The 22524-nt window shown below is 33.5% G+C and overlaps 1 protein-coding gene and 1 pseudogene across 4 annotated transcripts; both read right to left on the bottom strand.

The window, feature by feature from the left end:
- Window positions 1-4353: 4353 nt before the first annotated feature.
- Window positions 4354-10545, bottom strand: LOC132039319 (arabinosyltransferase RRA3-like; annotated as a pseudogene).
- Window positions 10546-13778: 3233 nt separating this feature from the next.
- Window positions 13779-22318, bottom strand: LOC132039005 (probable protein phosphatase 2C 55). Of its 4 annotated transcripts, none has more exons than XM_059429530.1 (6): window positions 22072-22318; window positions 18908-19814; window positions 16720-17044; window positions 15863-16012; window positions 14766-15056; window positions 13779-14273 (listed from the first exon to the last, which is right to left on the bottom strand). In XM_059429530.1, the coding sequence occupies exons 2-6, from the start codon at window positions 19645-19647 to the stop codon at window positions 14247-14249; spliced, it is 1533 nt and encodes a 510-aa protein (XP_059285513.1). In that variant the 5' UTR covers window positions 19648-19814; window positions 22072-22318; the 3' UTR covers window positions 13779-14246. The 4 variants fall into 4 exon arrangements, with proteins under 4 accessions (XP_059285513.1, XP_059285514.1, XP_059285515.1 ...); XM_059429531.1 differs by having other exon boundaries at window positions 18908-19811; XM_059429532.1 differs by lacking the exon at window positions 22072-22318 and adding an exon at window positions 21932-21988.
- Between the last annotated feature and the right edge of the window lie 206 nt (window positions 22319-22524).

Below are 22524 nucleotides of genomic sequence, written 5' to 3'. Positions count from 1 at the left end.
GGGTATTTATTTGACGTAAAAGACAAATTGTTGTGAAACCATCATTTTGCTCATATATCATCTCCCTTTTCAAAATAACAAACTTGATTTAACTACACACTCTTAAAAGTAAATCACAGCCCTGCCTCTTCTTTGAGAATTTAAAAGTTGACTATAATAAGAAATTATGATGATTGAAGCCAGTAAATTAACACAGAGTTAAATCTAAATCACATGAAAAAAAGTTGTCTGACCTATTTAAAATGATACTGTCAAAGAACTTAAAATTATATATCTTCTTGGATTTTGAATTCGCATAACTCTCACCCTCATAACTACTTATTTCTTAGGCAATGCAAATGCGAATAGACTTCCTACAATGTATCTCTCATGCCTTGGGATTTTTGTGTTTGTTTTTTGTCCAGATATACAATGATATGGCGAACAATGCCTTTTTGGGCAGACTCAAAAATAGAAAAGATGCTCAATATTTTTTTTTCTACCCTATTAAATTTTATCAGTTGTTGGTCCGCAATAGCAATGGTAATGTCTCCAAGATGCTATTCGGATTATTCGTGATGCTGAACTTAAATAATGGCTGAAATTTTCATTTTTGAGGCTACTTTCATATTTAATATCGTTCCCATTGATTGATGTGGTGAACAACTTAGCCAAAGTAGTAAGACAATATAAAGAGCTCTTGGTCAAACACACATGAGATCGTAGATTTGTTGCTGGACAACAACCTGGTTGCTTAGACCACCTTGTATATCATGCTAACTCATGAGAGGGTTGAGGTATTGGTCTGTCTTATGGATGGACTGATCCTTTGTTTGAGGGGTTACGCCCAATGGCAGAGCAAGGAATTTCACTTAGGGTTCAAAATATGAAAAACTAAATACACGAAGAAGCCAAAGGGGGTTCAATGTCTACTATATATACATATAAAATAATTTTAACCACGATAAAACGGTGTAATTTTTTAGGCAAATGGATCTTTGGCCCTTCCTCCCTCCGTTTTCCCCTGTTGTTTTGTCTGGCTCTTCCATTGGAGGACCACATTTGTAGGTTATGGCTATTGTCAGACTCCCCAGACTGCAATCCCTGTGAAATTGTTCCTTCTTTTACTTGTCTCTTTCTTTTTTAATCTCTCACTCTCAAGACAAACTTTTAACAAAATTAAAGAAAATGAAAGTTGTATATAAATATTAATAGTGACGCTATTTCACTCTCAGAACACATTCTCTTTTATAGTAATTTTATAATTTTTCGGAAGTGTGATATTCTTTGTTATGCCATCGCTAGATGCGTTATGCAAAAAAAATTGTTTATAGTCGATAAAATGTTATACTGAATATCAAATATTGGGGTAAATATCTTAAAAGTCATATTGAATCTTTTGAGAAATTATGAAAAGTAAAGTGTATTGAACTTTACATATCATATCAATAAAATCACTCAAATTTGCCTATTATCTCGTAAAATCACTCAACTACATATCTCATCAAAAAAATTTGACATGACAATATTAATTAATTATTTTATGTCATGTAGACGTGGGCCCCACAAAATTAAATAAATCAATAAAAAATAAGCCAAAATTGAGTGAGTTTATTGATATGTAGCAAAGTTCAATGACTTTACTAACACACAAAGAAGTGAATACATAAAGAATTCAAGGAGATTTAACATCTATTAACTCTCTTGCGCGTCGTAACTCCACCCTGATCCGAAAGCTCTCTAGTGAAAAACCTTCCTTAACTCTCAATATATTTTCTTATTAATCTATTCGTCCCAATTTATGCGGCACCTTCCATTTCGAGAGCCAAACAAGTTTTTTTTTTTTTTTTACCGTGATTTTTTTACGTCTTTTGAATATTTTAATTGTTAATTATTGTGACTTGTAGTTCTTCTGATGTAGTTTCCAAGTATGTAAATTTTGTTTAAATAACTATAATATTTTTATGTCCGAATTCACGATCAAAATTAAGAAATTTGGCTCTCGAAATTCAAAATGTGTCACATAAATTGGACAGAGAGAGTATATAGTCACGTGCTCCCCAAAAAAAAAATTAAAGGTTTGGATTAGAACCTTTAATTTTAATATATGCATCGGTAATGTAAAAAAATTACTCAATCAAATGAGTTACAAGTAATTACAGATAAATATTTTTACTCCCTCTAATTTAAAATAAGTGTCCACTTAGTTTTTTTAATTTAGTTCGAAATAAATGTCCACATAATCAAGAAGGAATTAGCTTTATTTTTCATATTTGCCCATATTTACTCAAGGCAATAAATAAGCAAGCGTCTTATTAATTAAGGGTAGTTTAGTCAAAATACTATTTATTTCTAGGAGTTAGTATTTTCTTAAGGGGTGTGAAAAAGGCTAAGCGAACACTTATTTTGAACCAGAGCGAGTAAAATATAACATTAATTATTGACCTATTTAAAATGGTAACTAACAAGTAGTAGTATAATATAAGTAGGTGACTTATTTAAATTACGTAAACAAATCTAAACTTTCAATTAATTTAACATTCCCTAATATTGAACTTACATGACTCCTAACTCTCACAACTACCTTTGCTAACAGAGTCCTTCAACAATGCAATCTCTGTGTAATCTTCCCTTCTCTCTTCCAAGTCTTTCTCTTTTAATCATTCTCATACCATACTCTTAAACGAAATAAAAGAAAATGAATTTGGTGATAGAAATATTAACAGGTACTTTGTTTCACATTCAAGTAGCCAAAGACACAACTGTTGCGGATTTGAAAAGAGAAATAAGCAATCAAGAAAAGCTTCCTGAAAATCGTTTGATCCTAATGTTGAACACTGGTGGTGATTCTATCATGTTGAATGGTGATGAAATCCCTCTTGTCGAGTATGGGGTAAAAGATGGCTCTCATTTTTACCTATTTTTTAAGCTTCCAAATAATAACAACAATGTTGAAGGTCAAGATGGTGATGGTGATGGTGATAATGTGAATATGGATCCTAAAACTCCGACTTCTCAAGGCGATTCCATTCTGATCCTCGTTGAAAATGATTCAGAAATCGAGTTTTTAAGTCGATGCATTTTTTTTTAGCAATAGGTATGGATTTAGTGTGGAAAATAAATGCATAGTTTGAGTTGAACGTAACATTAATAAGGTGTAATTTGTGATATGGTTTTGATGATTTTGAACTATGTCGCATTTATCCATCTAACATGAATTAATTTTGGTCGTCTCTTGTGAAACAATGGAGTTTCAATTTCAATCTAGCTAAAATAAATGCAAAGTTTAATTTGCATGAGGTTCATCAACGTAAGTGCATATTTTTGTAATTAATGTTAACCATTAAATGTACATATATTGTGATATCAGAAACACAAGGTTTTGATAGTTTGTATTTTAAAGAATTATGTTTCTCGTATATTAACACAATCCATCTAACATGAATTAATTTTGGTCGTCTCTTGTGAAACAATGGAGTTTTAATTTCAATCTAGCTAAATGTATCTCTCTTTCATATTTTTCATGTCTATTCCTCAAAGTTTAATTTGCATGTGGTTTTTCATTAACATTTCGATGCAATCAGCTTTAGTGCATATTTTTGGTAATTAATGTTAACCATTAAATGCCCGGTGGACATATATATACGCTCAAATGACTCAAGAAACACAAGGAAAATTTATTTTAAGTGAGATTTCATGTTATTCTTTGTCAGCAGTTTGTATAACTTGGTTTAAGAGTGAGTTAATTAGGGGTGTTTTAGTTTTAAGTATATATAACACAATTTAGTCTCCTTTTAAAACTCTGTAATATTTTACATCTTAGTGCTTCGATTGCTCTTTTTGTATCTGTAATTGTAAATGCATATGTATAACCTAATTTATATGTGGGTCCCACTTCCATTGATTACCAAAAATACATGGGTCCCGCTTAATCTCTATATGACTATACAAAACTCCATAAGTTATGAACTTCGGTGAAATCAGTCACCAAAGGTTGTACTATTACTAATTCCGGAATAACTTGCATAGGAATCAATGTGTTACTTTGTAAGGAATAAAATGTGGCATAAATACATCGTGGAATAAGAGCATCTAAAAACAAAAACTCCCTCAAATTAGACAATCTCTACATAACAGTCCATGTATTATACATTTAATAATCCCTACATTATTATTCACCGAACTGTGTGGCGAAGGCAGAAACTTTGATGTTAAACATTGATACTACACACGTATCCAAAAGGTAGAATCAGCTGAAGGCTGAGACTTACCTGTATCAAAAGAGAACATTTTCCCAACTGGGTTTTAAAGCAGGTGGAATAGTTTAAATGAAACATCCAAAGGGGGGACGGCATTTATTATCATGGATGTCTATTTTAAAAAACACCAAGAAACAGAAATCAACAGTCCATTTCAAAGTAGTTACCAGTCAGAACCATCTGAGAATCATCAAGAGCATTTTGCTTGCCATTAACATAGTACTCAACAACTGCTTTCATTCTGTAAAACTTATCTGGATGGTAGTTTATATGAACTACAACTGGCTTCAACTTCTTCAAATTCGAATTCTTTCGTACTGTTTTGAATAGGACCTTGCTATTCATGAACAGATAGAAATCCATTGTTCTCCGAGAAGCATATAGCCCAATATATCCAGGACGTGATGGAAAGACTAACTCTTCATTGAAAACCAGCTGGTCCCACGAATTTGGCTCCCGAGTGAGCCTGTCAGCAACGCGATCCAAGAGCTCAATTGCAGGAAGGGTTGGACGGATATAAAAGAAACCAGAATTATAAGCCCATATCCTCATTGTATGAGCGTATCGACCCCAACCCATATCAGGTTCATCAGAAACATCGCTGTAACCATAAGCTGTCATATTGTTGTGACCATCGGACATGGCCTCCACATCTGAATCCCGGAATCAACGATCAAAAGGATCTTGCAGATACACAATGTCGACATCAGAAACAAGGATGCTGTAACCAAGCTGCAAGAATTCTCTTAAAATACGGAACTTTAATCCTGACACGACTTGGTTACTTCCAGTTTTGCCAATAAAATTGACAGTGTCATCAGGGTCTCTCTTGTAAACATGGACCCCGTTTCCCTTGCAAAAATCCAGGATAGTGTCATCCAATGCAACAACCAGATAATTGGGGATACCCACCCTTTTTATGTTGGTGAACCAGATTTCCAACATGGTTTTCACATTTGAATTGGCAAGTACAACTATTACCTCTTTCTCAACTGCAACCTCTGCCAATATCTTAGCTAGTCTCGGGTTCACAGATTCGTCGTGCAGGACAGGAAATGTTGTCAGATGGTGCAGCTTTTTTAGGTTCACTCAACAGTACAAGTTGCTCCTGTGCACAATCTTTTCCCTGCTCGGCTATCTCAAGCTTTTCATATAGCTCTTTTACCTGCTCGTGCAACTCTGCATTCTTCTCCGACGATTTCCTAATGTATGATCTCATTAACATGTTTATCAACTTCGTGGATTCATATGGCCATGACTCGACCTGTGAATTAAATCTCGAAGATTAAGGTACGTGTAGAAGACTTCAACACTGATCAAATGGCATTTTGATCATTATACCAAATGTTACATGTAGAAAAGATACCATAATGGAGTGTTCTTCTTAAGTCTTACAGTTGTAGCTAGCATACAATATTACTTGGTGCCAAAATACCCCATCTTTCAGAAAGATGCCAACGGGACTGCATTCAGATAACCACAGAAGTTATCCATACCAAAAGAAAACGAATACAAATTAAATATAATTTTAAAACCTCCATTTCACCAAGAAAAAGAGAGAAGACATAATTCAAAAACCTAAAACAAACGTCTAAGTCAATCTTGTTAAACGAAACCTGAAGAGAGGCCATTAAAGAAAGTCAATCTTGTAACATTTCCTTCTTTTAGTCTCTTGCACAAATCATCCACTCTCACGCAGGGCCCGGGGAAGGGCCGCACTCCAAAAGTGTAACGTAAATTAATAGTGACCTACACTCTACCCCGACACATTAGTGGTTGATTCCATATCTCGAAACCATGACCTCCATGTCATACGGAGGGCAGTATTGTCACCAAAATCTCCTCAATTCTTTTTTGAGAAAGAAAAATGAATTTAGTAGATTTTGGTGACAATACTCAACTCTTAAACTAGCAACTCCTGAATCACATATCAAAGAGCAAAAAATCAATCAACTAGGCCTCAACCCTAAACTAGTTAGATTCAATAATATGCATCTTCTATATCTAGTCCACTCTACTCAGGCCAATTTCACTACAATACTCAATAATCTGTCTCTTAACAAATTAATTTTCTCTAAAGTATGACCAAAAGGTAAAAAAAATTCCAACCCCATTGTAACTCTGCATCCCATCTCCCACCTCAGCAAGAAAAAGGAGATAAAAATAAGCATTTGATGTAAAATAAGTACTCCTTTTCTCAATTTAAGTGGCACCGTCCACATTTTGAGAGTTAAAGTTTTTAAGTTTGATCGTTAATTTGGACATGGAATCTTTAAGTTTTTTGAATATAATTTACATATTTGAAAACTGCGTAAAAAGCACTATAAGCCACAATAATTGATAATTTAAAATATTATAAAAGTGCAGAGTAACTTACCAGAACATTATATTTAAATAAAGGGCGAGTTTGAGTTGGTGAATGATCAAGAGAAAAGAAACCATAGGGATAAAAGAACGCAAAGGCACAACCCACAAGAACACCTATTACAATTGCTGCACCAATTCTTGTAGGATCTCCGATTGATTAAATGACCCTCTACAAAATATAACAGATCGTCTCAGTGTTATATCAGAGTCGCTCATGTATACAGAGGGTAATATGAGGGTCATATACCTCTATTCATTTTTATAAATACCCCTTTTAACTAATTTCCTCATCTCGCATTTGGATTTCTTAACTGGAAATATCAAAACTCCAGACCCAAAAAAAGTTAAAGTTTTGTGGTGTTTGATTGATTCTTGAAATGATTCAAATAAGAAGCTCTATTTTCCAGCTGAGAGAGCAAAGGTTAGTGTTACGTAGTTAGTGGGAAAGACTATTTTTATGGAGTAGCAAACAAGCTGTTTATGATTGGGAATGACCAGTTGACTTTTGGAGATATTGCATTTAAAAGAAATGCTGCAAAAGTCAAACGATTATATGTTTGACTATGATTTTTGGGAAGATATTTATTTCAGAAAAGTCGTAAAGTTGATTACTCAGTTGTAGGGATCTAGTAGCTCAATTGGTTGCTACCTGAACTTTCACCTTATTGGTGAGAATTCGAATCCCCACATTGTAATCCCCTCCCCCCATTTTAAAAGAAAAAAAAAAAGATTACTCAGTTAAACATTAAACCGATAACCCAATAAGCTTATATTAAAATTACTTTTTTATCCCTAATTATATATTAGTGGCTTTAAATTTTAATTTTTTAATACAAACCTATTTCTAAATTACTTACCGCATGCATGATTATTCTCTCAAGTTTCATATGAAACTAGGACTTGCGCCTTGCGATGCCTATCGGTCTACTGCTGCTTACTGCTTTCTTTTGCACTTTGTAATTTTTGTTTTGCATTTTATAGTTTCCTACTGCTGGTGTTTTTTATAAAGAAGTTGGCCTTATTTATGAACAAATGAACTATGAACTAGCCTTGTTTTGTTTTTGAAAGATTGCTACAGTTCATTTTATAGTTTTGTCTAGTAATTTATGTAGACTTTATGCATGAAAGCAATGTATATATGAACAAATGAAAACGAGAGAAAGCAAAAATAATTAGCGGAGCATTTGCTCATTGGTTAAATCGAAAACCGAACCGTTAAGGACCAAAAACCGATGACGAATATTCTATCGGTTTGGTTTTGGTTTAGCATATTTACAAACCGATAAACCGAACCGGTAATTCACAAAACCGAACCGAACCGACCGATAAGCACCTAACTCACTCCATCCATTTTTACTTGTCCTACATTGACTTGGCACACCACTTAAAGAACCATAAATAGAATGATAATTTTACTATATCACCTCTAATTATTACTAAGTCATCTAATGGTTGAAATCAATCAAACAAACTTTAAAAGTTGTGCATCCACTAACGATTTCTTAAAATTTCCAACTCAATAATTAATAATAAGGGTAAAATAGGTATGAAATGGTAAATTATCTTGTTTTTTCAAACTGAACAAGTAAAAGTGGACATCTATTTTTAGTATACATGACAATAAAAATGGACGGAGGGAGTACTTGATATTCTTTTTTGACTAATCTTCGACGTTAAATTGCATAAAATTAACTTCATATTTCAAAGTTAAAATTTAGATATTCAATAACTATATGAAAAGTACTATAAATTAAAATATTTTTATGTTAATATGATTCAAAATTCTATAATTTGAATCTCAAAAAATGAAAAGTGTCAGGAGTCGGGGGTACCAAACTTTGCACCAAAGATCACATGTATTGCGCCTCGTACTTAACCTACGGAGAGCATAGTAGTAGTTACATAAACCTGTTGACTGTTCTTTGTGATGATTTTATTTATGAAATAATTATCTAGACCACAAATACAGGATTATCGAGCCTTTTTATTGTTTGTTAGTTTTAAATATCTTTTTAATGTGATTATTATTACGTCGTATTGAAAATTAGTTTGAGTGGACATTGTGCTACTGCTAAACGTGTTGTCTCATTTAATTGGAGGGGAAATTTAGGGCATTACTTTAAACTAACTAACTGTGTTTAACGAACAAATTAGCTCCAATTTGTAGCAGATTAGAGGTAAAGAGGCCGTCCATAAAATTTGAGTATGTAACTGACGTTTTTGGACAAGCTTGAGGAGTAACTTATTATGTATTTTCCCATAAAATCAAAGAAATCTAACACTAGAAAAAAGTTCACTTAATTGTAGTTAAAGACCCCGTCCCAATATGCGTAGCAGAGTTTGACTGGACACAAAAATAATTCAAGAAAAAGAGAACATTGAAACATGTAGAGTCTAAAACGTATAGACATTATGGAGCTATAAATTATTTTATTAAACGTAAAGAAAGTTTTAAGTTAAATTATTTTAAATATAAAAATGTGTCATTCTTCTTCTAACAGATTTAAAAAAGTGTTTCAGAGAAAAAATGTCACATAAAATAAGACCGAGGGTGTATGAAAGGTTAAAAAAATCTCTTGAACCTACATAGGTAACACCAGTTGCTTATCTTAATTAAAAGGAGATACGAAAATCATGTTTTACGTACACAACAAAAAATTGTAAAATTATCAAACTCGACATACGGCTCCTGCATTTCTTAAGCTGTATATACGTCAAAACTCACCTTATATTAGTAGAAACTATATGCAACATAAATTTATTAATTGTATCTGTATATTCTGTGAAGGAAATAAAAATCTCAAAGGAATTATATCAAAGACAAGCTTTTTAGACGACTCAACAATGTTATATAAAAGAAATTTATCAAAGTATAGAGAGAAGGTAGGAGACTTTACTTAATAACTCAAAACTCTTTGAATCTCCTGCTCTACAATGAAAATATGTGACATAGTATCCCTATTTATAATACTAGAGACCAAAATAGACTAGGACTAGAAAATTCATTCCAATATGAACTAGACAAATAAATCCTAACTAAATATGAATTAAATAAATACCAAATACCAATCCTAAACAACTTTGGATTAGTAATCTTGGTTTAATTCCAACATAGCCTCCCTTAAACCAAGATCTTAACCTTGAGCGTGCCGTTAGAAATATCATATCTTGTAGAAGTCAACCACCTCAGACTCTCAAACAATTTCCTGAAGTACATAGCATCAACAAACTTGCGAGTGCCATCTTTAGACAGCTTCAGTTTCTCTTCAACAAGATTCAAAGTTAATTTGGCTTTCTCCATCTTCAAAATATCATGAATATATTTGTTCTTCTTTTTGTATCCTTCAATAACTCGTCTTGATTTAAAATCATCTGCTTCTTCACTTGATTTGTACTTGGTCTTGTGTGCCCATCCGACTCTATTTGACCTTTCAATAGGTGGTAGAACAGTATCATCAACAAATAATTTTTCTTCAAGCTCCTCAAAATATACAATCTCGGATAATGGTTCAAAATTGATTGTGTCTTCAATATCCGAATCATGCACGTCAATTGTGGATCCGGACCCTTAATTATTTCTTCTTCAATTTTGGGTAGATCGTCAAAAATTTGCTCTTGATGAACTCTTTTGCTTCTTTCATCACTAGATTCATCTTCAATACCTTCAAACAATTTTTCTTGTGTGATAATGGCAGGTACTTCTATTCCTTTTTCAATAGCCTCACATTGTATAGACCAATCATATCTATTACATATTTCATTACTTAAAACACTAGTAGCCTCTACCGAAAGAGCATGTCCAACAAATTATCCTTTTTAGCTATGACCAAATCATTGATAAATCAATTTGAACATCATTGGATGAAATACATCTATACCACAACAAAAATTACTCTCACCGCTTCTTTTCTTCATAATTTCGAATTCTGGCCTTCTTCATTTATTTAGGATTAATGACTTTCTTTATATTTTGGTTCATCCTTTGTTTGCAATGCCTCATCCACTATTGTTTGCCGATTCAATGACATCTCATATGCCACCAATTCATCTTCTAGATCATCAACTCTCGACGTATTAAGATCCTGGGTTATTTCAATAAATCGTTTTCTTAATGTGAAATTCTAATCTTAAAGACTGCAATATCTTTTCAACAAATTTAACTTCTTCCAATACTTCTCCGTTGATTTTCATATCATTAACAATTTCTGTAATTCTTACAAAAAATTCTTTGACAGATTCGGTTGGTTTTATCCGGACCAACTCAATGTCTCCAAACCTCTTGAAGTCTCTCTCAGCAAGACCCCTATATGATTTCACCAAAATTGTCCAAGCATCTTTTCTGATTTTGCATGCAAATATCTATATACAAAAATTGGACTTTGCTATTGAGGTAATATAATGCCTTATAATTCAATCGCATATCTTTCTCCAATTGTGTACCCCCCCCCCCCCCCCAAGCTTGTCAATGTTATGCATCCGGGATTTTATGAACCCTTTATCAATAATGGACCAAATGTTTTCAACAACATTAAAAAGTTCTTCATCCGTTGATACAACTCTCAAAATTATTTTTGCCATCAAACACAAAAATGGGACAATGTTTATTTAAATATGGAATATTATATTTCTTTATATGTCGGATCTCACACAAGGCTTTGAATGGATCTCACACAAGCTACGATCTAATCTCTCCTTGACTCGATACCAATTTGAAGGAAAATATTTTATTGATAAAAAATGAATCTCTAAACTCTTTAAATCTCGACACTATAAAATAAATATAAGTTGTTTTATTTATAATAGTATAAAGCCTAATTTAACTCAAAATAAGAAAACCTATTCCTATACTAATTTAACTATAAATCTTAATTGGATATGGATTAAAATATCAAATCCTAACTAATTTTGGTTTCCTACAATTTTGAATTATTATTTTCAACATTCTCCCATAATTCAAAATTGTATATCGATTTATTTATGCACTTGTCACCATCTTTCAATTGTTGAAACACTTGTTTCCAACCCATTAATTGTTGAAGCACTTTCTCATCAATCGTTGGTGAGAAAGTGCATCAACAAATTGGAATGTTGGAGAGAAAGTGCTCTAACGATTGTGAAGGTTGAAGAGAAAGTGCTTCAACAATTGAAGGTTGGTGAGAAAGTGCATCAACAAATTGAAGGTTGGTGAGAAAGTGCATCAACAAATTGGAATGTTGGAGAGAAAGTGCTTCAACGATTGGGAAGATTGAAGAGAAAGTGCTTCAACAATTGAAGGTTGGTAAGAAAGTGCATCAACAAATTGGAATGTTGGAGAGAAAGTGCTCCAACTATTGTGAAGGTTGAAGAGAAAGTGCTTCAACATTTGAAGGTTGGTGAGAAAGTGCATCAACAAATTGGAATATTGGAGAAAAGTGCTCCAACGATTGTGAAGGTTAAAGAGAGAGTGCTTCAAAAAATGGAAGATAGTGAGTGAGTTGAAGAGAAAGTCTTTTTCCAAACAATTGATGTTAAGGCTTAAAACAAGTGTTTCAACAATTGGAAGATGGTGACATAACATGGTTAATCGTATATATAATTTTGAATTAAGGGAGAATGTTGGAAATAATAATTCAAAATTGTAGGAAACCAAAATTAGTTAGGATTTGGTATTTTAATCCATATCCAATTAGGATTTATAGTCAAATTAGTATAGGAATATTATAGTCAAATTAGTATAGGAATATGTTTTCCTATTTTGAGTTAAATTAGGCTTTATACTATTATAAATAGGGCTACTGCTATTTATTTTATAGTGTGGAGATTGTAAAGAGCGTTTAGAGATTCATAGATTTTATCAATAAAATATTTTCCTTCATTCTGAAATTGATTCTGATAGTAAATTTCAGAATTAGGAAATCCAGATTAGGCATCTTGGTTACCTTAGACAGGTTCAATTACTTTCCCCTCTTTGTCCCTATGTCAAAGATCTTACTCTCTTAACTCTAGTTATGTGAGGCCCGTGCTGAGCCCGGGCCCAAATTCAAGATATAAAGTAGATATTTTAATTAAAGAAATATAATTTGTGTTAGTACAAGTGTACAACAACAATAACCATATACCCATTGTAGTCCCACAAGTGGGTAATTGCGTTAGTAATAATTAAATTTCATATAAGTATATTTTCAATATATGAAAGCAAAACTTTCATTCCACTCCTTTAATATTTTAACTTTCATTTTGATGAAATTATTTACTTCAAATCAAATGCGGATTTTAATTTGACATTTATAAGTTATGTATCCTAATTTTAAAGTTATTTAGTTCTAAATAAATAATCTATACATAGTTAATGAACTTTTAAGACAAATACATAATTTAACTTGTGTGGCGGAAATCCTCTCCTTAATTAGGGATTAGGGGTTCGAACATGGATATGAAAAAAATCTTGGAGGAGCGCTTCCCCGAATGCACGATAGGTACTCATGAATTATCCTGATTAATTGAGATCAAATCGGATATCGAGCACCAAGTAAAAACCAAAGAACATGAAAAATGAGGTAGGAGTTCGATATTTTGAAAAGTGAGACCTTGAAAACAAAAAAAAATAAATTTGACTTAAATAAATAAGATTAGGACCTAAAAGTAATTAATTAAAAAGTTTAAAAAAGAATTGAAAATTCTTATGAGGACTACAAAAGTCCCTAAGTTTGCCCTTATATATAGTAGTAATATTTCCCTGTTGGAAATTCAATATATGTTCTTCAAACACGTGCTTAAATTATAACAATAATCATTACTCCCTCTGAAAATTATTTGCCATGGTTATTAAAAATAATTAGCTCAAATTACTAGTCATTTTAGAAGTTCAAGACACAATAAATATTTTTTTTCCATTTTACCCTTAATAGAATTTTGTCATTAACAAAGATGACACATAATTAGAGCAAAAATTTAATGCGAGATATTATAACTTAGACATAAATAAGGATAAAAGTTGTCAAAGACCCCCTAACTAATATTTTTTAGGGGGACATGCACAACAAAAAAAAGCGACAAATAAGTTGAGATGGAGGGAGTAGAAAACTGGAGTAGCACAGCAATTTTAAAAATTATAAGTTTCAGTCTAGCCCAACCACAACAAATCACAAAGAAAAGAAGGGAAAAAAAAAAAAAAAAAAAAAAAAAACACATGAATAAAGAAAATGCTCATTTATTTACAGCCAGTGGGAAAACCATGTCCCAGAACAATTACACTGGAAAAAGATGACAAAGAATTCAGTTTCCAAGAATTGAAGAAAGCTTAATGCTGCAAGTTACTGTGTCCTAATTAGCAATTCTAATGGAAACCAACATATCTCCAGAAAGATAATTCCTAAATCAAGCACCATATATCGGAGCACCTTTCTGTCTAACACCTATTCCATATACATAATCAGCACTCATATGATCTTCGAGAGAGAGAGAGAGGGAGCGGTTACCGATCTACTTTTTCTTCATTTTTTTTTTCTTTTCCTTTTTGCGAGGGCCATGAAGTGGGAAAGAGGGGTGAAATCAGAAGTGATCTTTGACACAATCACACGATATATGCAAAGTTTAACATCCCCTTCAAATGAAGCTTAAAACGAGTAACCTCCAAAGCCAAGCAAGAAACAAAGCTCTCAACTACATCTGTAGGCTGTTAGATCTTTCCTGCGCATCACGGGCAAAAAAGAGGCATCAGTTTCCATTTTCTATAAGATTGTACACGAGAGTAAGCTTTAGCTTCTACTTAATTTGAAATACAACACATTACTGTTAAGGAAATGGACTCTAGATGAAGTATAAGAATATAATGTAACCAATCAATTAGAACCAGAATACAAGATGTAGAATCAGAAGTAACTATGAGAAAAGCAATATTAACTGCTTAACTTTATATTAAATACTGAAATATTTAAGTTGAAAAGGTGCTTCACAACAATGCTTTGACAAATGAGGCCTCAGTAAAAACTAGGAAATAAAATAAATTCTATAAGTATTGAAACCCATCAAGATTTTGAAAAAAAAAAACAAGACCTTAAGTGATGCCTGTCATGTCCATGCAAGGAAAAATGAACAAATGTAGGCAAATAAAGAACTTAAGACCTAAAAGCAGCGGAGAATAAAAGAAGGAGAGGTGGCGGAAATACAGAGTGCTCATACATTTCTGTCACTGCTTATGTAGGATACAACCACAGTTATATCGTCCAGCTTCCCGCCATAGTAACGGAACCCAGCTTCTTGAGCTGCAGCAGAGAAAGGGGTCTGCCTGTTTTTATCCTGTGCTCTTTGCCGAGCCAATGCAGCTATCTTCTGAGCTGTCATTTGTGGCCCTAAGCCAGCTCTCGTTGCGTGAACGACTATTGCATTAATATCATTGTTGTACAAATTGTCGAACAACCCATCAGTGCCAGCTATTATAACATCTCCTGGTGCCACTGGTATTTTGAACACCTGCAGCACGGGCAAGTCAATCAGATTTAGAGAGAATTGTGCTGCAAAATAAATGAATTGGAGAAATCAACAGTAAACCAGTTGAAGGAAAATCGGAGTCCTTAACAAAAAATATTCAGGTGATACCGCTATTTCTATTCAACAGATAAAAGCATGACGGATGGATTTTCTCTCTTTTTTTCGCGCGCGGGCTTCCGTCGGTCCCATTTTACGTGAAGGTGTTTGACTGGACACGGAGTTTAAGAATAAGAGAAAGACTTTTGAAACTTGGAAGTCATACATATTTGTGTAGCTATAAATCTTTTCATTAAGGGTAAAATGAGAGAAGTTAAAAGTTACAGTGTTACTAAATATAGAAAGGTATCATTCTTTTTGGACTGACTAAAAAGGAAAGAGAGTAACAAAAAAGAAACATAATGATCACAACACAGCATGTCGCTGACATCACCAAGAAGTTCTGATCAATAACTGAAAAGAAGTGAAATTTGTCAAACTAGGAACAAAAAGAGAGGACAACTGCGATGAGGAGGAATTTTAACTAAGACTAGAAATAGAACGAATATTTCAAAAACCTGGTACACTTCTGAAGATTCACATCTATGAGGATTAAACTATGAAGAAATGCATTTTTTTTTAACAGGGAAAAAAAAAAGAACTGTAAGGGAAAAATTTAAAACAGAAAAGTCATAACGAAAGGCTCAATAAAGGCAAATATCTTTTATTTGAGTACGAAAATATTTCCAGACTTTAAAAACAGCTCTAAACCAAGTTGTACATAGTAATTAAGAAAATGGGGCATTACTAACCTCTCCAGAGCTTGGTAAGTCACCAGCACTACCACACTCTAGTTGAAATGTGATATTGAAATCATGCTGCTGCACAGGGGATCTGAAAACAGTACATCCATCTCTAACAACTATAAATCCACTGTCTCCTAAATTAATGGCATGCAGACCCTGGGAAGAGAGGAAGAATGATAAGTCTAACATACTTGATGATATTAAGTTCTAAATTCTTTTTTTTCTTTTAAAAGCTCTAATAATTGACTTCTAAAGTTACCATATTATTATTCTTCCTTGTTTTGACAAGGTAAAGTTACCATATTATTCGTTTCCCTGTTTTATCACAAGCCTGGAAAACACTTATCCATATCTGGTTGCATACGTTACTAATAGCCTGTTTGGCCAAGCTTCTCCAAAGCTAAAAGTGCTTTATTTAAGGTGTTTGGCTAAGCTTTTAGGAGAAGAAAAGGTGCTTCTCCTCAAAAGTAGCTGTTTTTGAGAAGCTGAAAAAAGTAGTTTCTCCTCTAAAGTACTTTTTGAAAAGCACTTTTGAGAAAATACACTCAGAAGCACTTCTTAAAGCTTGGCCAAACCTAATTGCTGCTCAAAAGTGCTTTTCAAATTGATTAGCCAAACACATACCGCTTCTCGCCAAAAGTACTTTTTGCGAAAGCACTTTCCAAAGTAAGCTAATTTTAGAAGCTTGGCCAAACAAAGCTAATTTTAGAAACTTGGCCAAACATGCTATTAATGTCAAGAAGTCTGGTTTTTAAGGGAAACGCCAAATTAAAAGAATCCTCAGATGCTGGGGATACCAGAAAACAACGGCTACGCTGAAATCAATACATACTCCAACAACGGCTGAGAATTTGCACACGTACCTGATCTGTAAGGGCAATTATACAGGCAGTTGAGGAACCTTTGGCTTTTGTGCACGTATGAGCTTTATCGAGGACTCTGGCTGGGTCCACTGAACCTTTTGGTTCATCTTGAATTGCAGTGACCGAGTTAGACATTAGCTCTCGTGCATACAGCCCAGCGTCAACACCAAGGTCAGCCCAACCGCCAACACCATCAGCTACACCAATTGCTTGTTCGTCATTACAAATAAAATGAGCATCCTCTCCACCTGTTTCTTCTTTATCAGGATGAGGCAGGTAACATGATCCAGAATTTAGCTTCAGGGTTCTGTCAATGTGGATATTCCTGCAATTGGAACAAAGCAACAACAGGAATGACTTTCCACTTAAATGTAAAAGTAAATACAATTTTTTGTACTGGAATATGGTCCTTTGATAAGTAGTAACCTAAAGATCACCAAGGAGAGAATATGAAAAATGTTCCAGATCTACCTGATGACTAGGGGTGTCAATGGTGCGGTTCGGGCGGTTATTCTATAAAATTTATACCATACCAATTTTTCGGTTATTTGATTTTGTAGAACCAAAATTAGACTTTTCGAAACCGTCCCATCATCTTCGGTATCGGTACGGTTCGGTTAATTTTTGGTTTTTTTTTTTAAGAAAAAGAACATCATGTTATAGTCACTAGTAAAAGCTAAAGACACGATATCATGCATACTTCTATGGGACTTTGGAAAAAACTCTCTAGACATGTAAAGGGTGATGAGAAAATATGAAAGACGATAAAAATAAAGATCCCACTATTTTACAATAGTGTAAAACAATGTTAAGCAAAGACAAAAAGTACTAAATTAGATTGCACGAGGGGCCAAAAATCAATCAAGATGGGACTTAAGGAAGAGTTACTAAGATCAAGTATCCAATAAGATAAATTTAAAATCATACGACAAGAAATTATCTAATACTTTGTAGCTTTCTATCAAAGATCATTGGAATACCTTGTAGCCTACAAGCTAGTAACTACTCGAGATGCTAGAACTAATTTAATTTCAATAGGAGTAGTATAGTTGGTTTCAGCGTTGGAACTTTAGGTGTTAATTATGTTGTCGGCTTGTAGTCGTTTTCATCATTCCGAACCCAAAAGAAAATTTTAATATTTATTATATTCAACTTTAATATATTGAATATTTTATTATATTTAAATTTAATATATAAAATATATTTTACACATATAAACTTATTCGGTTCGGTTCGGTATATTTTCGGTTTATTTTTATAAAATTAAAAACCGACCTAATTATTCGGTACGGTTATAAATTTATATAAAAACCGTCGGTTTTATTAAAAAAAAAAAAAAAACTAAAAATCGGTTCAGCACATACGGTTCGGTCGGTTAAGTCGGTTTTTTGAAAACCATCGACACCCCTACTGATGACCATGCAAAAACACCGGCACTCTATAGCAAAAGGTATTAAGTCACACTTTCCTCTATCCAAATTAAGTCATGTCCTCATTTAGTGAGATCTGAAATAAATCCAACTATTCTTCCACAGAGATGGATGCCAGAGCTTTAAACTTTCGGTTTTTTTTCCCACAGTAGCTAGCAGCCTAGCATTGAGAAACTTGCAGGAGGATTTTAACTTTTACACAGTACCCTTTTTAACTCGAGTGCCAACTTTAAAATCAGCTAGTAGCTTGCTTGTGGTGGTAGATGAACTAAATTAAGCATCTAATATTTTCTAATAACAGATGGCACTAACAACGATGCCTCAACCCAAGATAGTTGAGGAGAATCTAATATGCTAATACTTCTCTTCAGTCATTTTTTGTTTTCTTTTTTAGTTTCCAGACTCTGATATAGGCATACATGGTTTTGAGGCACAGGCAAATAAATTTGGTTGAACTAGTCCCATGCATCCTAACAAGACAACATGTCCCATTCTAACACTTCCATAAATTTTATTGAGAATAATTAGGATTACAACTTGCACCAATTTCCTTAAAGTTATTTAACCGCAAGATGTTGAAGTTTCTATCTACTGAGGGATGAGGGTAGTGTTCAAGTCATTAATATTTCCTTCACTTTCAGTAGACAACTGTAGTTTGCCCAGTTCTCTTTTTGTATTGTATCTAATGATGGTGAATTCACTGTATTTCAGCTATACTTAGTTGAATAAGAGTAGAAAAGTTATGAAAGGAAACATACTGTTCAGATGAATCTGCTGAACTTAAGAGCTGCACCCCACACGTAGAGTTACCGAATGACACATCATGAGCAGTGCCAGTAGAGGAACAAGTAGTTGATGAAGTATGGAACCCCGTCAAACCAAGGCCTTCGTATAGATCAGAATTTTCCCTTCTCTTTGCTACATTGTATGCGAAATATCCGTAAAGTAAAAAGTTGTTGGGCTGATTTTTATTTCTCAAACTCATGCTGGCTTTTCTACAATTATCAAAGCTTCTATTGCTATATGAAGTAATAGGATTATTCACAGACAGAACAACGTTTAGATGCCCTGAAGTCATTTTGCCTGAGACACAGCCAGGAGGAGAAGCTCTTGAACCACAGATTTCCATAGGTGCTTTGTCAGACAAACTTTTAGCAGGGTCAGATATAAGGCGATCAATGTGATAGCCACAGATGTGAAATGCGGGCCCTGACACAGAAGGAATAGAAACTGCACGAGAAATCGCTCCAACTACAGAAAGATTCTTTTTCTGGTTTACTATATGCAAATTGGCCTGTGCGGCAGCTAAGGTTCCAGGCCGCACAAGCACATTCAGGTCAGTTGAGTAGAAGTATTTTGAATTGCCAAATAACAATCTCCCTTGGGCAACCAAAATCTCCACCGAGTCCCGGAGCCCACTTTCTTGTTGCCCAGAAATGGATTTCTGGAGTCCCTGCCTAGCTGCACGACTTAATCTAAAAAGATAATTACTCGGCATGTCGGCTTACCAACCACAGCTGATTTGCTTGCACCTCCTTATAGGATAAAACACAACCACCAGCACTATACACAAAAACTATCATCACGCTCAGTGCTTCTAATAACAAGCATCAACTCATTTATTATCTCCCTTCTCCAATATAACTTTGAGAATCCAGACACCTACTGAACATGAAAGAGAATCTTATGAGAAAGAAACCATGAATATTAAACTTGGTTAAAAACAGAGGCTATGTTGTACTCTCCAAAATGATGTTGCCCGTGTCGGATCCTTCAAAATGCACACTTTTGGAGGATTAAAACATGTCCATTTTTGAAGATAAATGCAGGTAGTATTAAAACATAAATGCATAGGTAGTTTATATTAAAAGAGTCGCACTTGATCTCGTATCAAGTTAAAAGTAATCAAGAAGAGCCACACAAATACAGAACCAACTAAGTTAAACAAAACGAGCACGAAGAAACTATTGCTTAACCATCTAAAGCCATAGCCCACTCTTACCAAAAGAGTAAAGAACCACTATATCAACGAACAAGCTTAAATCCCAAATTAGTTAGAACTGGTTAGATGAATGCACTAAATCCAGTTCGCTCTACTCAGGTCAATTTGATTTCAAGTGATATAACATAGTTAGGCTATTTTGATTCTGACAGTCAACCTACCACAACTATCTGAGCTTGCAAATTACAGATAAAGTTGGTAAAGAACCAGGTAAACAGAAGGAAAACATAACTGAAATAGTAGGTTAAATATCAAGTGCCTAATCCACTTACAAGTCGTCACCATTCCTTCCATTAAGAAACAGTGTTGTCAAAGGCGAAATACTCTAAAATGTGAAATCTACCTACAGCTCATCGAGATTCCCGCTGTTAAGAAATAAGAAATTCAACATTCATCCTTTATTAAGCGTGGTCAAACCCAAATATCCACATCCTTGATCAACGCAAATAGTAAACTTTCAAACCACCAATAGGCTACAAAACTCTGGTCCAAACTCAATCTAGTTGGATCGCCTACATAAATCCTCTATATATTCTTTCTGCTCAAATTCGGCATGTTTCATTCCAATACTCAATAATATAAGGACACATCTTGGCCCCTGATATGATCCAGAATATGTGATGTTATATGCCATCCAAAGTGCTCTATTAACCTACTAGTAAGTCGTTTTGTGGCAGTTCTGTCCTATCGTTTTATTTTGGTATTAGAACTGATATAAATCCAAATATATATTGTTATATTAATCCTTACATTCTAGAATATTGAAAAAGATAGATAAAAAGAAGAAAGATATCACACCATAGAATATGGACGCTCAAAATCAAAGCAAATACAAACAAGAAGGGATCCAAAATTTGCATCTTTATATACGAAAAATGCAGGAGGCAAACTCCCAGAGAGCAGCAAACACAGTAATCACACAAATTCAAGAGTTTTCATCCAAAAAATGAAGGAAAAATAAATAAGATAACAGTTTTAAGCAGCGACCCATTACAAAATCAAACAAGAAGGGTTCAAAGATTGCACCTTTATGAATGATAATTGCAGGAAATAAACACAAAGAATACAAAATCCAACTGAAATCACAAAAACTAAGAGCTCCAAATAATATTATCCATAATTGCAGGAAATAAACACAAAGAATACAAAATCCAACTGAAATCACAAAAACTAAGAGCTCCAAATAATATTATCCTTAAAATCAAACAAGAAGGGTTCAAAGATTGCACCTTTATGTATGATGATTGCAGGAAAAAAAAAAAAAAAACACCCAAAACACAAAATCCAAATGAAATCACAAATAACCAAGAACTCCAAACAATAGTGTCCTTTAAAACAAACAAGAAGGGTTTTATGAATGATAATAAACACCACAATACAATATCCAAATGAAATCACAAAACCTAAAAGCAGAGGTGTATGTAGCCTATAAGGTTGAGGTTCAACTGAACCCCAAACTTTGGACGCGGAGTCTAAATTTATGTGTAAAAAATTATTAACATTCCAATAAATAGTATATATGAACCCCTAACTTTAAAAATATAATGGGTTCAATGCTAAAAATCGATAGATTGAACCCATAAAATTTAAATCCGCCTCTGCCTAAGAGCTCAGGAATTTCTGACATACATTAAGGGATCCAAAGTTTCCACCTTTACATATACCATAAACACAAGAATCACACAAACTCAAGGTTTTAGCCACAACATAAAGAAAGAAAACAAATAAGATCAGAGTTGTAACATTACAAAATCAAACAAGAAGGGTTCAAAGATTGCACCTTTATGAATAATAATTGCAAGAAACAAACACCCACAATACAATATCCAAATGAAATCACAAAAAAAAAAAAAAAAAAAAAAATAAGAGCTCCAAATAATATGTCCTTTAAAATAAACAAGAAGGGTTCAAAGATTGCACCTTTATGTATGATAATTGCAAGAAACTAAAAGCTCCACATAATATAATATGTCATTTAAATGCTCCAAGAATTTTCTTGATTTGCTGTTATATGAATCTTGGGTTTGTTTTTTTGTTAGGTTGGAGGCTTATTTCTCTCTCCTCTCTCTCTCTCTTTCTATATTGAGCTGAGCTTAAGGCTCAGTTAATCTCCCTAACTAACAAACCCTAATAATCACCAAAGGAGTTTTGACTTTTCAATCTATTTTTGGAATGTTTTACTCTTCAATACTTCATATACGGTTGGCAATTAAAAACAGGAAGAAAAAAAAAAACAGACATAATTATTACAGGGATGCCCTTCTATATTTTATAAATTATAGACAACCCCTTGTGCTGTTTATGAAATTGCACTAAATTTAATACAATTAAGTTGTTGTAGTCATAGATAAAGGTTATCACTTATTTTACAGG

Source organism: Lycium ferocissimum, chromosome 12, assembly GCF_029784015.1.
Source record: "Lycium ferocissimum isolate CSIRO_LF1 chromosome 12, AGI_CSIRO_Lferr_CH_V1, whole genome shotgun sequence".
Lineage (NCBI taxonomy): Eukaryota > Viridiplantae > Streptophyta > Magnoliopsida > Solanales > Solanaceae > Lycium > Lycium ferocissimum.
This window is presented reverse-complemented; position numbering and strand designations above follow the sequence as displayed.

Bases quoted from the DNA above. Each gene is read 5' to 3' on its own strand.
- LOC132039005 (XM_059429530.1), bottom strand. From the start codon at position 19,647: ATGCCGAGTAATTATCTTTTTAGATTAAGTCGTGCAGCTAGGCAGGGA. The intron at 17,045-18,907 runs GTATGTTTCCTT...TTCCAATTGCAG, and splicing joins TCAGCAGATTCATCTGAACA to GAATATCCACATTGACAGAA. The intron at 16,013-16,719 runs GTACGTGTGCAA...CTCTCTTCCCAG, and splicing joins TAATTGCCCTTACAGATCAG to GGTCTGCATGCCATTAATTT.